The sequence below is a fragment of the Seriola lalandi genome, unplaced genomic scaffold (genome assembly GCF_002814215.2).
Source record: "Seriola lalandi dorsalis isolate HSWRI2012SDOR001 ecotype SW California unplaced genomic scaffold, Sedor1 jcf7180002052117, whole genome shotgun sequence".
Taxonomy (NCBI): Eukaryota; Metazoa; Chordata; class Actinopteri; order Carangiformes; family Carangidae; genus Seriola; species Seriola lalandi.
Window position 1 is genome coordinate 706,725 of NW_019522670.1, and position 14,997 is coordinate 721,721.

At 41.6% G+C, this 14,997-nt stretch overlaps 1 protein-coding gene across 3 annotated transcripts in view; it reads left to right on the top strand.

Annotated features, from left to right (window-relative positions):
* The window catches only part of hip1 (huntingtin interacting protein 1), a 44,912-nt gene extending 30,693 nt beyond the window's left edge, over positions 1-14,219 (top strand). For all 3 annotated transcript variants that reach the window (XM_023399701.2, XM_087172176.1, XM_087172175.1), the window contains exons 15-31: positions 424-512; positions 771-887; positions 1,313-1,414; positions 3,422-3,616; positions 3,911-4,058; positions 4,230-4,316; positions 4,684-4,791; positions 5,811-5,947; positions 6,048-6,158; positions 6,388-6,446; positions 8,047-8,140; positions 8,850-8,950; positions 9,427-9,532; positions 9,716-9,839; positions 10,081-10,142; positions 11,039-11,156; positions 11,258-14,219. In XM_023399701.2, the coding sequence (XP_023255469.1) occupies positions 424-512; positions 771-887; positions 1,313-1,414; positions 3,422-3,616; positions 3,911-4,058; positions 4,230-4,316; positions 4,684-4,791; positions 5,811-5,947; positions 6,048-6,158; positions 6,388-6,446; positions 8,047-8,140; positions 8,850-8,950; positions 9,427-9,532; positions 9,716-9,839; positions 10,081-10,142; positions 11,039-11,156; positions 11,258-11,268 (1,769 nt within the window). In that variant the 3' untranslated portion in view covers positions 11,269-14,219. The remainder of the gene's footprint in view (positions 1-423; positions 513-770; positions 888-1,312; positions 1,415-3,421; positions 3,617-3,910; positions 4,059-4,229; positions 4,317-4,683; positions 4,792-5,810; positions 5,948-6,047; positions 6,159-6,387; positions 6,447-8,046; positions 8,141-8,849; positions 8,951-9,426; positions 9,533-9,715; positions 9,840-10,080; positions 10,143-11,038; positions 11,157-11,257) is intronic.
* Positions 14,220-14,997: the final 778 nt, after the last annotated feature.

The window sequence follows — 14,997 nt, forward strand, 5'->3', positions numbered from 1 at the left end:
AACACTAAAATCATTCAACGAATGCAATCTGACAGAGGAGTGTGTTCAAACCATAGATGCTTTTACAGAACAGGGACATTATTTGAAAATCTTTGGACACCGCATCACTCTCAACATGCAGTGTTTTATGTTTTAGCCCCCTCATTTCTTTTGCTCCTCGTTGTATCCTGACTCAACCGAGAAGTGTTGAAATACACCAGGAACAACAGGAAGTTAGGGATTTAAAAACACAATCATTTCTTAAACAGTGAGTCGCAGCGAAAGGAAGGAGAAATGAATAGCTTAGGGGGCTTTGGGCTTTATTGTAGCAATGGTTTACCTGCAGTTTCCTCAGATGCTGAAGTCATTTCATGTTCTGTTTCACTGATGTCGCTGCTTCCTCTGCTGATAATTGCGTCTCTGTGCCCTCATGTGACTTACCAGGAAAAGCTCAGGCCAATGAGCAACGCTACACCAAACTGAAGGAGAAATACACAGAGTTGGTCCAGAGTCACGCAGACCTGTTGAGGAAGGTGAGACAGACAGATCCCACTTCTTCATGTTTAAAAAAACGTCTTTGTCCTTTTACCCGACTATAAAACCTGAAACCTCCAAGTTAAATTAAGTGCTGTCGTCTTAGTGTCCTTTTATATTTGCCCCGAGCTGAAGACCCAGTCTCTGTCCCAATTATTTTGTGGTGTGTTTCTTTCTGTGCATCTGTGTCCCATGACCTTTTGTGTGTGTGTTTGTGTGTATGTGTGTGTGTCTGTCTGTGTGTGTCTCTGTCGTAGAACGCAGAGGTGACCCGGCAGATGACAGTGGCCAGGGCGGCGCAGGATGAAGTGGAAGCAGTGAGGAGAGAGATGCAAGAGAAGGTGAAAGCAGCCCAGGAGGCTGCAGGCAGACAGGTGAGGACGAGACAAATGTTGTTTGCCCCGTGCCTTCCACTCCAGTGTTTTGCAGCCAAATGATTTGCTGTGGGTCCAACAGTTCTGTGGTGAAAAACTCAAAAGCTACTACTGTGGGGTGCATGTGCACAGAGCTCTGATGGTGAGGAAAATACGAGGCCCACGGTGCAGTCATTTGGCTACATTTCTTAAATCAAGTGTGTGTTGTTTGAGATATAACAACACACACTTGCTTTTGAGAAATTGTGGATACCTTTTTCAACCTGTACAAAACTGTAAACTTGAATTGAATCAGCTGAAGTTTGTAGGACTTTCTCAGCCCCGACTCTAGACTGTAATTTCTCTTAAATCTTCTTGTTGTTGTTTGTTTACACACAGAGCTGACATGAGTTGTCTAAAGTGAGATTTTGACTTGTCTTTCTCAGGAGAGGGAACAGCTGGAGCAGCTTCAGGAGCTGCAGAGGGAGCTGGTGTCCAGCCGGACAGAGCTGGACTCCCTGAAGACCACCATGACCACGTCGCAACAGGTCACTCTCCTCTCACTTTTAACTACATTTCTCACAAAAAGAGGGGCTTAAATCTGCTAACTAGACCCCAGAGGTGCTGCTGTGAAAAGTTACTGAAATAATTCATGACGTCCCAATTTTCTGTCCTACTAAAAAGAAAAGATTAATGATATGAAACGTTTCATCCTGACTAACAGACCTGGGTAATGTTAATGGATTGAAGTCTGGATAAAACCTAATAATGGGCTGCTGGGACTCTGATTCCAGTTGTCAGTTATTTGATGATCTCACACACACCCCACCTTTGTAGTGTTAGTTACCACATGAATTGGCCTGTGCCAGGAATCTCTTTTCAGTTTTAGACACGAGTAACATGAGTCTGAATCCTGGATCAGACTTTTGAAGAACACATTTTGAAGACTAACACCTGACTTTATCTGGTAACAGCTGGTCCTGGATCCTGACTGGATCCTGGGGGAAGTTGACCGCTCCTGAGCTTCTATCAATGAGTGCATGCTCCAAATTGAAATCTTCCACCATAGTCCATGGTCCATAGACCATAATAAAATTTTCCATTTTCTGTCACACTCATACTGCTTAGAAACACACTCAAAACTGTTTTTGTGCCTTTTTTTCACCCTGTCCGTCATCCGCACCGTCACTCCCTCCTTTTCAGTTTTTGTCTTCCCTCTTAGTCACTGACTGTTCCTCTGCAGGAAACATTTCAGAGGCTCAAACACATCAAGTTTCTGACAGAACTGATATGCTAATGCATTGATTTGACATTAGTCATTGAATGAATTTGTTTTCAGAGTGGGGAAATTTGTTTCAACGGTAGCAAAACTACTTCTACCCCCTTCTTTTCTTCTTAATCCTCTCCCTGCCTGCGTTTGTCATCTCTGCACAGCTGAGCCAAGTGGAACTTGCAGATGCCAAGATGATGTTTATAACAGGCGCCTGAAAGCATTTATTTAAAAGAAGAGACCAGAATGAAAACACAGAAGGAGTGAAATCTTGTCCAAACAGCTGCTTGTGTAAATGCAGATGATTGGTTCCTTGCTTTGTGCACATTAGTGCAGGAGGATTTTATTACAGTATGAGCTTTATTCTGTATGCCTGTGAGTAGCTAACAAAAAATATGCATAAATATTTATAAGAGGATAATTGATTGGCAGAAATTAAGCTTCGAAAGCCATTAATTTACATTATTCATCCTCACAATCCCTCCCAAACACACTGATTTATTGTGACTCCCTTTGCTCCGATTTAACGTGTTTTTCTCTCCATGCACCGCTCCCCGTACCTCTCATCTGTCTCTCAGCCTCCCACTCCTGTTGTCCTATTTTTGTAGCTACTACTTATCAACTCTGTCACTCTTTCTGTCCTCCTCCATCCCTCTAATCTCAATAGTTCTTTTCACATACATCAGCCCACAGTTTATCGCTCTCGTCTCATGCCTCCTGTGTCCAGCTCTCACAGGCTCCCGTCATAAAAATCATACTCTTAACAACTCTGTTTCTGGTCCATCTCTCAACATTTCTCCTTCTCTGTCGGACCTGCTGGCAACCCAGGCTGTAAGTCTCTCGCCTGCTCTTCATGCATACACCTCATTATTTAACTCTGCTTGCAAAATTATGGTAATTAATAGTCAAAATATTTCATTTCACAAACCTCCAGTGCACAGGATTCGATATAACTTCACTTTGTTGCCATAATTCATGATCACTGCATTGCAGCCAAGTTGCGTGAGTTCCTTCGATTGCATGCGTCACCTCAACCCGAATTTCTCTGGAGACTACACCTCTCCACAAACCTGAATGGGAGACAGTGTTGTTATAATCAGTGGCTGAAGATCAAAGTGTTTTTTATTGTGAGATCAGAGCACTCGCATCACACCGCATCCTGACAACCACATACCATCGTAACCATGTCCTCCTGTCTGTTCAGTGTGCCTCAAAGTCATTCAAACCTTGTCTCTTTCTTCATCTTTATTTCTTTATCCCTCCATCTTTCATTTCCGCCGTGCAGTCGAGCGAGGTGCTCAGCACTCAGCTGGTCGCCCTGGAGTCTGAGAAGTCTGAGCTGGTGCAGTCCTTGTCCAAGGTGGAGGCGGAGCTGGTGATACAGGGAGAGGAGCTAGAGCGAGTCCAAAGCTCACTGGCAACTGAGATAGAAAGCGGGGTGAAGACAGCAGAAGCCCTGCAGAATCAGCTCAATGAGAAGGTGAAGAATTGTCATTTTCTTAATTAAGTCTCTTAATTACCTGTAATAAATCAAGCAGATGTTTTAGCACCAAGTGATAGAACCACTGAGAACCGGTGTGTCTAATGAATAGCTTGACTTTTTGCATTTATATCTGCTTCTGGCTTATCTAATAAAGGTTCTGTGTGATAAGTTTTGCCTTTGTGTGTGTGTGTGTGTGTGTGTGTGTGTGTGTGTGTGTGTGTGTGTGTGTGTGTGTGTGTGTGTGTGTGTGTGTGTGTGTGTGTGTGTGTGTGTGTGTGTGTGTGTCCACAGGAGAGCAGGGAGCAGGCTTTGGAGAGCCAGCTGGTGGCAGCTCGCTGGTCCAGTCTGCAGGGAGCTGTGGAAGAGGCAGAGAGGATCATCCAGGACTCGCTGGCTCAGATAGACGACCCGGCACACATCAGCTGCACCAGCTCCGCGGGTCAGAAGCTAATGCTTTAACTCTATAATAGCACAGAACAATCCTGTTGTTACTCAGTGAAGGAGCACTGATTAGTGCTGTGTACTGTGTAGTAATGTTAGTGTGCATGCTCTCATGTTTATGCATTAGCTCCCATCTTACTCCCTTGTCTTTTTTTTTCTATCTCTGCAGACTACCTAGCATCCAGATGTCAGGCCTCTTTAGACTGTGTGGACCGACTCCATTCTGCCAGAGAGGCCTTCATAGCTGACAACACAGGTGAGAGGACTTATGATATGTAATGTTATCTAATAAGCTAGTACATAATTAGCTGTTTTAACTTATCTTGTGGCGCCCTTGATCTATCCAACAACCACAGACCTTAAATATATACCTGTATTCTAAGGTACTGTACTCTACTATACTATATTTAATCTACTGCAGTTGTTCAATCAGCTGCAAACTTATGAAACATAAATAAAAAACATGAGACATATATAAAACCAAAACATATATCTTCAAAACAGCAATAGAATAGTGATGTAAGGTGACGTGTGTTTATATCGACTGAGATATGTGTGAGAGCTCTTCGGCTGTACATTCCCAAAGATTTGTAATCATTTCTAACTGTAATCTCTTTGTCTAGGTGTGTCTGACCTGCTACGAGTGGTGACCCAGTGTGGCCACCTGCTGGGAGACACCATCGTTCAGGGTAGTGCCACCTCCCACATGGTGCCTGTTGAGCAAGCTGATGGTAAGTTTCTTGCTTGAGTGCGTGCCTTTGTGTGTATGATGCAGAGAGAGCAGGAGATGAATAGATTTTGGTCTCAGGTTCTCTCCCTGTGTTAATCTGTGGGCGAGTCAGTCAGCCTAGACATGTACATGTTCTGACAGGTCTGTGAGTGTTACATGTGTACAGTGAGGTTGGGCCGTGTAAGTTGAATCTGTTGTCTCGCTGGGATATACATTAAATTGCAGCGTTGGAAAATAATCTTCTGGTGAGTCTGAGACTGTAAAACCTTGTAGTCTTTGTATTTGAATGTCCTGCTGCTGCAGTTACACTGTGATAAGAAATAGCTCTTTAAATAGTCTTCAATGTAGAATCTCAGCCAAAACATACATGGATGGAACAAAATTGCTGACTTCACACTGAAGTAATGTTTGCAGAATTTGCTCTCGTGGGAGATGTGAGCAGCCTGGGTAAGTCCAAACATGCCCAAATATAATGGCACTCTGGCCAGCAGTCTTATTACTGCAACAAAAAACAAACACAGAGAATTGAAACTGGGTCGAACTGAAGCTGCGTCTGTAGCTGTGCCTCTGGAAATCGATTGAGAGTGCTTTGCATTGACCCTGTGTCCGTCTATACTATGGAAAAACATTTGAATTGAGCTTTTAAAAGCCCATGTACAGTGGATGCAAATCAGCTGGCTCTCCTGCGTCTACCTCGGCAACTGCTGTGGAGATAGTTTTGGTTTCCCTCATCCTTCTGTCAGAGTGGCTGTTTGATCTGTTGGTTGACACTTGCCCTGGAGGGCATCAGTATAATTAACACTACAGCTGCAGCCACTAGTGCCACTGCTACACATCAGAGTTTACAGAGGACGCAATATTGTATTGTCACTGAAAACAGAGCGTAAATAATATCACAGAATGGAATATGAAAGCTTCTCTTTAAAATGTGTTTTTTTTTTTTCCACTGTCTGTTTGTATTTTTTAAAGACAGTTATTTGGATGATAACACATGCCTGTCTTTGTCTGTGTCCCTGTCAGCCCTGTCAGAGAGTGTGAAAGCGTGCGGGGCCGAGGCCCTGGCTCTGCTGGGGCAGATGAAGCAGCAGGACAGCATGACTGCAGCTGACAACAGCAAACTGAAGGCAGTTCTGGAGGCCATCCTGGCCACTGCAGAGGTTTGTATTTTAAAATCTTTCCCATGATATAGACCCCAGTAAAAGGTTCTTGTGCTGTATTATTTGACTTAAGTCCCTGTTGGTCTTTTGACCGTTTCAGAAACTGCGTCCTCGGGGTTTGGAGCTCCAGCAGGGGGAGCTGGGAGATCTGGTGGAGCAAGAAATGGCTGCCACTTCTGCTGCTGTGGAGTCAGCTGCTGCAAGGATAGAGGTGTGTGTGTGTGTGTGTGTGTGTGTGTGTGTGTGTGTGTGTGTGTGTGTGTGTGTGTGTGTGTGTATAGATCAACTGATGGCAAATGTGCATTTAGACATACTTGCTGTGCGTGTGAGCGGGTCGTCCTTTGCCTGCTGTGTGAAAACGTTGCCCCCTGTTTCACTTTACAGCAGTACTAACTTCAAAGTGTTTTTTTCCTCCTTTGTGCCTCTGTGTGTCCCAACAGGAAATGCTCAACAAGTCTCGAGCAGTTGATACAGGAATCAAGATGGAGGTCAATGAGAGGTAAAACACAGATTAGGGTTGGGTTTGAGAGCTGCACAGACATATTTTTTCTGTAACATCACTTAGTTAATCATAAGTTCAAAAACACAATCCCCTGTCATCCAGCTGAAAAAGTCAGTGTATTTAGCTTCTTTTGATTTTTCTTGATTATTGGGTCTGAATAATTATGTTTAAAAGGGCCAATAAAAATTCTCTATAGGAAAAAAAAAGTATATATGGTCTAGTGTCTTCCAGAGAAAAAAAGTTTAACCCTCAAATTAACTGTATAATTGAAGAATCTTGCATCTAATGTTTTTGAATAGGTTGCAAGAAGATTTGAAGTAGATCTTCCAAAAGTATCACCATCATCACTTACAAGAATATCACATTTTCCTCAAATAGAAATACAGTTGACCCACAAACAAACGTTTCTACTTTCTATGGTTTCTCTCTTCTCCATAGGATTAATAATGAAGAAGAAACCATAACTTAAGAAAACTGGAATTATCGGTGGCTAAAACCCAGAACAGCAGCAACTGTATCTCTGCGGTGAAAGAGAAGTGGCTAAATAAAAATATAAGAAAAATACAGAGATTGAGGAACTGGTTCATCTGTTACAAACAGATAAATACAGCATACCAAGCCCCCAACTATTTGTTTGTAAAAGAGCTGACCACAAAATGTAATAGATGCAAAGGCAATGAAGTGGAAGAGGAGGAAATGGAGATCCTTTTCAATGATCACATGGTATTTCAGTGCAATTGCAGATGGTCACACACTGGGGCCGGATGTACAAAGATTTTCATCAGTTCAGCTGCGAAGCCTCTGCAAACTGTGAAGTCTGAACCCGCTGCAGCACTTAATGTCTGTCTGGAAACCAACCTAATTCATTTTTCTCCAGTATTTAGTCTGTAGTTTTAATGTTTATCACTGGAGCAGCTTCACAAACTGTTATCACCTTATAAACATTACATTACATTATTGGGCAGAAGCTTGGCTCTCTCTCGTACCTCACATCAATGTGAGTGTGCATGTTGTCTAGTAATGAGATTTGCATCCTCTCTTCTTTAAACTCTAAAGACAAAGATAAAATTGTGTATGTGTAATAATTCTCTTTGTGTGTATATTAAGTCAATTGAACTGCACTCCCTTATTTCTCTGACCTCTCCAGGTCACTCAATTATTGATTTAAAAACTGTTGTTTTCTCAATAACTGCTGCACCACCGCTGTGAGAAATAATGATCGAAAGAAACAAACAGCTACTGCAGCTACAAATACTACTTTTATTTATCTCAGTTGTGCTTTGGTCATTCAATAACTAGACTGTGGGGAAACTATTTCCCAATAATGAAGAGGCTGATCGCCCTCTGTTTTGAGCTCCACCGTTCAAAAAGAAGCAGCTGCAGGTCTGGTTTGATGATATTGTTTTGGCTACACACCTCACAAACTGAGCAGACTGGACAAGAACAAGTTGCATCCAAGATAACTTGTAGGCATAACACTGAACAGACTCCATGATGTGTTGCCTCCTATGAAACGGAGGGATCAGAATTAGCAGCAGCTGATACAGAGTTACAGTGTTTTCAGTGTTGGTGTCCTGTGCTCTGTCGCCCCCTGCAGGATCTTGGCCTCGTGCACAGAGCTGATGCAGGCGATCAAGGCGCTTGTTCTGTCTTCCAAAGATCTGCAAAGGGACATCGTGGAGAGTGGCAGGGTGAGCTACACTGCAGTTTCACTTCTTTACCTCTTCCCATAGTTAACAACGGAGAAGAGTTTTGTGTGATTGTTGGCAGACTTCTCACCAAATTTTGGATCGTTGGCAAATTTCTTAAATTACATCATGTAACCTCCCTTTTTCAAATTCACAAATTTAAATTTGCATGTATAAAGCCTAATTTCTTTTTCTTTTTCCTTTTATTATAAATTGATATACTGAATATGCAGCTATGAAAAAATACCTCGAAAAACATAAGGAAATCCTTACATTATAATTTAGTCCAATGTAGCACTACTAACTTAGACCACAAAACTGGTCAGCATCTCTGACACACACTGAACAAAAAACGAACAAATGCAGCTCCACAGATCCTGTATTTATTGCAGGGTGTAATATTGGATTGTACTATGATGTACAGATCTGCCTCATACTGTGTACAGACTAGAGCTGGAACTATTTGGTGATAACTTTATTGTTCAAGCTTCTCCGATGTGTTTATCCTTGTCTGAAATTACAATAAACTTAATATCTTTTGGTTTTGGACTGTTTGTCAGACTAAACATGGCATTTGAATGCTCCCTTGGACATGTTTAAATAATAATAATTGGCAAATCAATCTATAATAAAAAATAAAAAAGTAATCAGTAGCGGCAGCCTCTGTGCTCATGGGAGTTTAAAAAGTGTAATTTCCTCTTTTATCCACCAGGGGGCAGCCTCCATGAAGGAATTTTATGCCAAGAACTCCCGCTGGACTGAGGGGCTGATCTCTGCCTCCAAAGCAGTGGGATGGGGCGCCACGATCATGGTGTAAGTGTCAGTCCTCCTGTGTGTGTCTCTTACTCACAACAGTCTATAGAAGTGCTTATGTTTATAGAGTTAGCAGTGGGAAAGTTTACTGCAAGCAGCTGCGACCACTCTGTGAATCCTAAATGTCCCAAAGGATGAAAAAAGAAATAAGATAGATAGATAGATAGATAGATAGATAGATAGATAGATAGATAGATACTTTATTTATTCATATGTCCATTAGCTCATTGTTGATGATAATAATGATGATAATAATAATAATAATAATAATAATAATAACAATATCAGTTGATAATAAATAAGTGACCTTTACAGGGAAATAAAGAACAATCAAAACATTCAGTCAGGTTTTACGTGGGCATGGGCGGACATTCATAAATTGGGTCAAGGACAAAGTAGTCTTAACCTCAATATTAAAATAACCTGACTTACTGAATCCCTTGGGTGTATTTTTGCTGTGTGTCATGTTGTTACAGGGATGCTGCTGATCTGGTGGTGCAGGGCAAAGGGAAGTTTGAGGAGTTGATGGTGTGCTCACATGAAATAGCTGCCAGCACTGCACAGCTAGTGGCTGCCTCTAAGGTGAGCAAAGACTACAAAGTTTTCACTCCCGCAGTTCTTATACAAGAAAATGGCAAAGATCGTTTTTACTGGATGGTTTAAATTTTTTGGCGTTAAACTGAGACAGTTGGAGGAATACAGGTATAAGCAGCATTCCCATGGCATGTAGATGTCATGTCTCTTGCCTTGTTTTTATCTCTTCAGGTGAAAGCAGACAAAGACAGTGGCAACCTGCACCGTCTGCAGCAGGCCTCCCGCGGCGTCACGCAGGCCACCGCAGCTGTCGTGGCCTCCACCAAGTCTGGGAAGTCCCAAATTGAAGAGACAGGTGAGAGAATCACATTGACGAGAAGGTTAGATCGTTTGGTTTGATCCCTAGCTGATGCTTTACAGAGTTATTTATTTATTTTATTTGAGCTGAATTTGATCATAATACAAAATGTCCAGCTGTTAACTTTTCTAACTTTAAATTCACAAAGTTGTTGTTCTGAATTCCTACCAAAGGTCAAGTAGCATTTTTCTATTTAACCTATTAAGTTGAATGTAGACTTCTTCGCTTGTGTTTCCAGATACGATGGACTTCTCCAGCATGACTCTCACACAGATCAAACGACAAGAGATGGATGCACAGGTACGCAGCAGGTTACAACAGAAAGGCACTGAGCGAAATATCCATCTTAAAAAAGTCTTTCACTAAGTAACTTCACTCTTTGTGAGAGTTTGATCGAAAACCTCTTTCCACTTTGGGCCATAACATTAGAAAATCTTATTCTCTATGATTTTGAAAGTAACATGAGTTTGACTAAATATAAATTAAATGACTTTCCACATTAGATTCTGGAGGTATATTGTTTTTCATCCATTGAGAAGCTCAATTTCAAACTCGTAAGGACACTTCACTCTGTGTTGCGGCTCTGCTTCTCCCACAGTGAAAGAAAAACATTGAATGGTCTGGACCTGCTCACACACACACACATGCATGGCCCATTGTTGTAAACACACACAGAAAGCTCCTGTGTGAAGGTTATTCAGTGTATTTTTAGGAGTCGAACTCAAACCTGTGTAAACAATGATTGTTAACTGGGTTTTAGAATTTTATTTACCGCTCCCCGGTGTAACCTAATTTAGCCTGGACTACATTTTTGTGTTTTTAAAGAAAGTATAATTAATTGTAAATCAAAAGTGACCTCATATGAAACCTAGCTGTTCATAGGGAAATTACACCAAGGTAACACAGTTAACAATGAGTAAGTTCATCAAGTATCTCTCATGATACCCAAGAAGAATAATAGAATCAAATGATGTCAAGGATAGATAAGAGTGGCTCATTTAAATTGTATGAAGAAAATCATACATTCATACTTTCATTGTACAGTAAAAGCTGGTTTGATCCCTCCCAGTCTGTCTGCATGTAACACTTAAAAATCTGTTCAGGATTTTGGGTTTTCCCCCGGTTTACGAGGGGAAATAAAAGGCTACAGGGAAATGATGAGGGTGTTCGACCTCGCCCTGTCTGTGTTTCCTCAGGTCCTGGTTCTGGAGCTGGAGACTCGACTCCAGAAGGAGCGAGAGCGTCTTGGCGAGCTGAGGAAGAAGCATTACGAGCTGGCCGGGGTAGCAGAGGGCTGGGACGCGGAAGAGGAGGGTGAGGATAAAGGGCAACCTCTCCGCAATGAATATACCCTAAAAGTACTGTCGTACAAATGTCAAAACGACTAAAATCTGTCCTTTCCGTTTTCTCCACAGGCACTGGTTGAGACCTCCCACCCCTCCCCAACCACCCCTCATCCCCCTCCTCTACCATAAGACCGGCTTCTGTCTGCCTCTTTCTATTTATACACACACTTTTCAGTCTCTTTCCCCCTTGTTTTCTTCTCTCTTTTTTTTTTGCTTGTTTGTTATCTAAGCCAAATGAAAAGGTGCTTCTTTTCTAAACCCGCTTCTCCACCTCTGTCCCGAAGCTTCCATAAGGGACAGGCCCAAGGGCTCAGCGAAGGGGGTTGTCGAAGGGAGGAATAAATGGATGTAAGGAGCAGAGTGCAGGAGGGGGGGGGGGCTACAGTGCAGCCTGATGTCACAGCCTCATGTCCCCCTCTGCCTCTCCCCCAGGACTGTGTCTGTCAAAAGAAGTTGATCCGTTCGGCCAAGTATTTATTGTCTTGTTCTTCTTCTTCTTTTTTCTTCTTCCCACGGTTTTTAATAACGAGGAGTCGCAGCAGAAACGCTATGAGCACAAGGTCTACTCAAGACATCCCAGGATGCACTGCACAAGGGCCAAACTCTCAGCAGAAAAAGCGGAGATCAGTGACTGTTCGCCCCAGCCCAGCCCCAACATCATGTCTCTGTGTAACATACACGGCATGCATGCTCTCCCATGAAAACAAGTGTTGTTGGTCCGCGTTGTGAGCTTATAAAGCTGTGGGAGCCTGAGCTGCTCTTCATCTGTCGGTGCAGTTTGACGCTCTCTTCCTCCCTAGTTTCTTCCTATTCTTTTCTCACTGTGAGTTATCACCTTATTAAGTCCATACCGCTTCACTGGCTGGTTCACTGGACTTTCTGCCTTTCCCCTCCTCACCTTTGTAACGACCATGACTGTTAACTTGACCTGCCCCCTCTTTTTTTTTTTGTTGTTGTTGTTTTTTCTTTTTCTTTTTTTTTTTTTTATATTGTAACAGAAGCTTGCCTGGAAATTTTAAAACTAGAACAGGGAAGTAGCACACAAAACAGTCTTCTCCCCGTGAGCGTTGAGACTGCCGTCTACCTCATGCTACATCGTCAGAGGTCAAAGGTAGCGGTGCATCATGGGGAGGTTGAGAAGTGTTGCTCAAACATTAATGACATGGGGTCATTTTTTGTTATTTTCCCCTTTAAACATTAAAGTTAGTAAAGGAGGTTTAATGAGAGGAAACCCTCTTTTTTATGTAGAAAAAAGCCACAACACTGAGGTCTACTACTTTTTCTGTTCAGTAAAGTGTTCATTTCTTCACAACAACAGCTCGTGTCTGGCAACAAACAAAGAGTTGTTAAATAAAGCTGGAGACCCCCTCTTGGTGCATATTTTTAGGTGTGTCTTTCAGTGGTCAAGCAGCACTACTGCAAACCTGACAAAGAAGCAGCAGCAGCAGCTTTGGAGGTAGAGCTGGGATCCAGTCACATAATGAACTGCTAACAGTGTCGTCTTCTGACAGACGGCAAGTATCTGCTCCTCCTGGAGACGTAGTGACCCTGCCAGCAGGACGACCGTGCTCCCGGTGAGGATGATAATCCTTTTAGGGTATTGCAGGAGACAGGACTGCCCGCTTAGTCAGATAAATCTGCAGAAGAAGCAAATGAAAATCCTTAAAAGGTTTGACATTTTTGAGTCAAAGTTGAATGTGAGGTTTGAAGAGTTTGAGGCCATCCCACTGCGCAAACCTTTTACTGATGAAATGTTAAAGATTTACCTGCCTCTTCAAATACCCTGCAGGACTGATGGTTGACTGCAGTTTTATAAATCCTTCACTAACGGCCTGCATTGCCAGGACAACAGTGGACTCTGAAGTATGCAGTACACAGACTGCAGTGTTTAATAGCTTCCTCAAGACCAAGTAGCTGTGTATATAAACTACAAGCCTTTTATTGTTGGAAATAATCTTTTGCTTTCTTTTAATCTAAAAGCATTCAGTGGCATCAATTTTTTGCATCTCTCCAAGTAAGGATTCAGTTTAATTGAATGAGGGATACAAAATGGTGCACATGAACGCCCCACATAACTAATATAAGTCATTATTTCTTCCGTAAGAGGTTGTTATTTAACAGAATTTCCTGCTGAGACTCATGAACTGACTTTCAACTTGTTTCCAGTGGACTCTTGTGAGAAGACTGACCATGTTTCTGTGTAAAAACCACAACATGAGCAGGCATCCATTTTGAACCTTATTTCTTCTTTCTGTTCGATGATGGCAATGATGATTCTCTTGGAGTTTGTCTCTCTCTGTGTCTTAACATACTTAGTTTTGACGCTCCGCTTCAGCTGCGTATCTCTAAACAGTTGTGACACTGGGTATTTAACAGACGCTGGTCAAATAGTATTTGCCAATAATTCTTAAAAACAAACAAAAAAGTTTTAAACCACTTGGAGCAGCAGATGGTTGAATCATAAAAAGTGAATTATTAAATATACTTATTATTTTTCCTATTCAACACCACCCATCTGCTGCACCAACCATGGCTAAAGCTAAGAGCAAGTATTATTTGTAGTACTGTTGGCTCCAGGTCTTTGTATTTAATAAGGATTTTAGCTGTGTTCTGTCACTTCTCCCACACATGGGCAAAACGGTAGCTGATTTCATTAGAATAATTGGAATATAAAACAAAAAACGTACCATAAAAGAAGGATACATCCGCTTTTTATGGTATTACAAGTGTCTTGAAAGATGAACTGAATGCACCTTGAGTGATGTTTTGGTTGTATTTTTTGCCCAAATATTCTTTATTAACCTCCCTCTCTCTTTGTCTCCTCTCTCTCTCTCTCTCTCTCTCTCGGGTCTGTGTCTGTAGTCCTACCAGCTCAGCCAGCCTTTCAAACTGCCTCACACTGTAGTCAAAGAGAAACAAATACTCACATAGCAACATTGAAATATGTCTTTGTATGATATACTAAAACTTTGTTGGTGGGTTTGTTTTATTTTTTCAGTTTTTAAAATAAATATTTCAACTCGTTAATACAGACCGAAGTGGGAGTGTGGTTTTTATTTTCCTTCTGTGTATTAGACAAAGCAGCTGCTTTCAGTGATCAGGAAATGTGATTAGTGAAGTGGGAGACAAAGTTATTTTCAGGTAATTCAGTTTTATGTTTTTCCTCTCCACAGTATTATTCTTGGAAAAGTTGGATGTTACATAACAATCACAAACAGATAAATTGCCTCAACTGCTGTTGTATTAATCCTCTTACTTTCTAATGCAACACACAGTGAAAAACCTCGAGGAACTCCAACAAAATTAATAAGTAATTGCATTTCAAGCTTTTCATTTTTTAAGGAGATAATTTGTAGAATGATGTCATTAATGATAGTGTTTTCAGTGCAAACAATAGGCTACTTGTGTGTGAGAGAGTGGAAGAAAATAAGGGTGTGTTAGCTCAGTAATTGTCTTTTACAGTAGGAGCAACCTCACATCTACATCAGGGGGAAGCTAAAATCATAATGCACCTAATTGATTTTTATTTATTTATATATTTATTTTTTTTATTTTTTTGGGGGGGTGGATTCTTTTCCAGTAAAAGCATTGACTCATGGAATTTAAAGTGCTTTGTTGGCATTGGATGGAAAATAAATTATTGTCAAGTTAGAGACAAAAAAAAAAAAACTGTGTTGCTGCTCGTCCTGCACTGGTAACAAAGTAAAACACACAAAACATCCCCCTGCACGCACGCAAACACACACACACACAGACACACACAGATTTGTTAGAGGTATTGCAGGACTTGTGAGTAAATGAATCAGCGT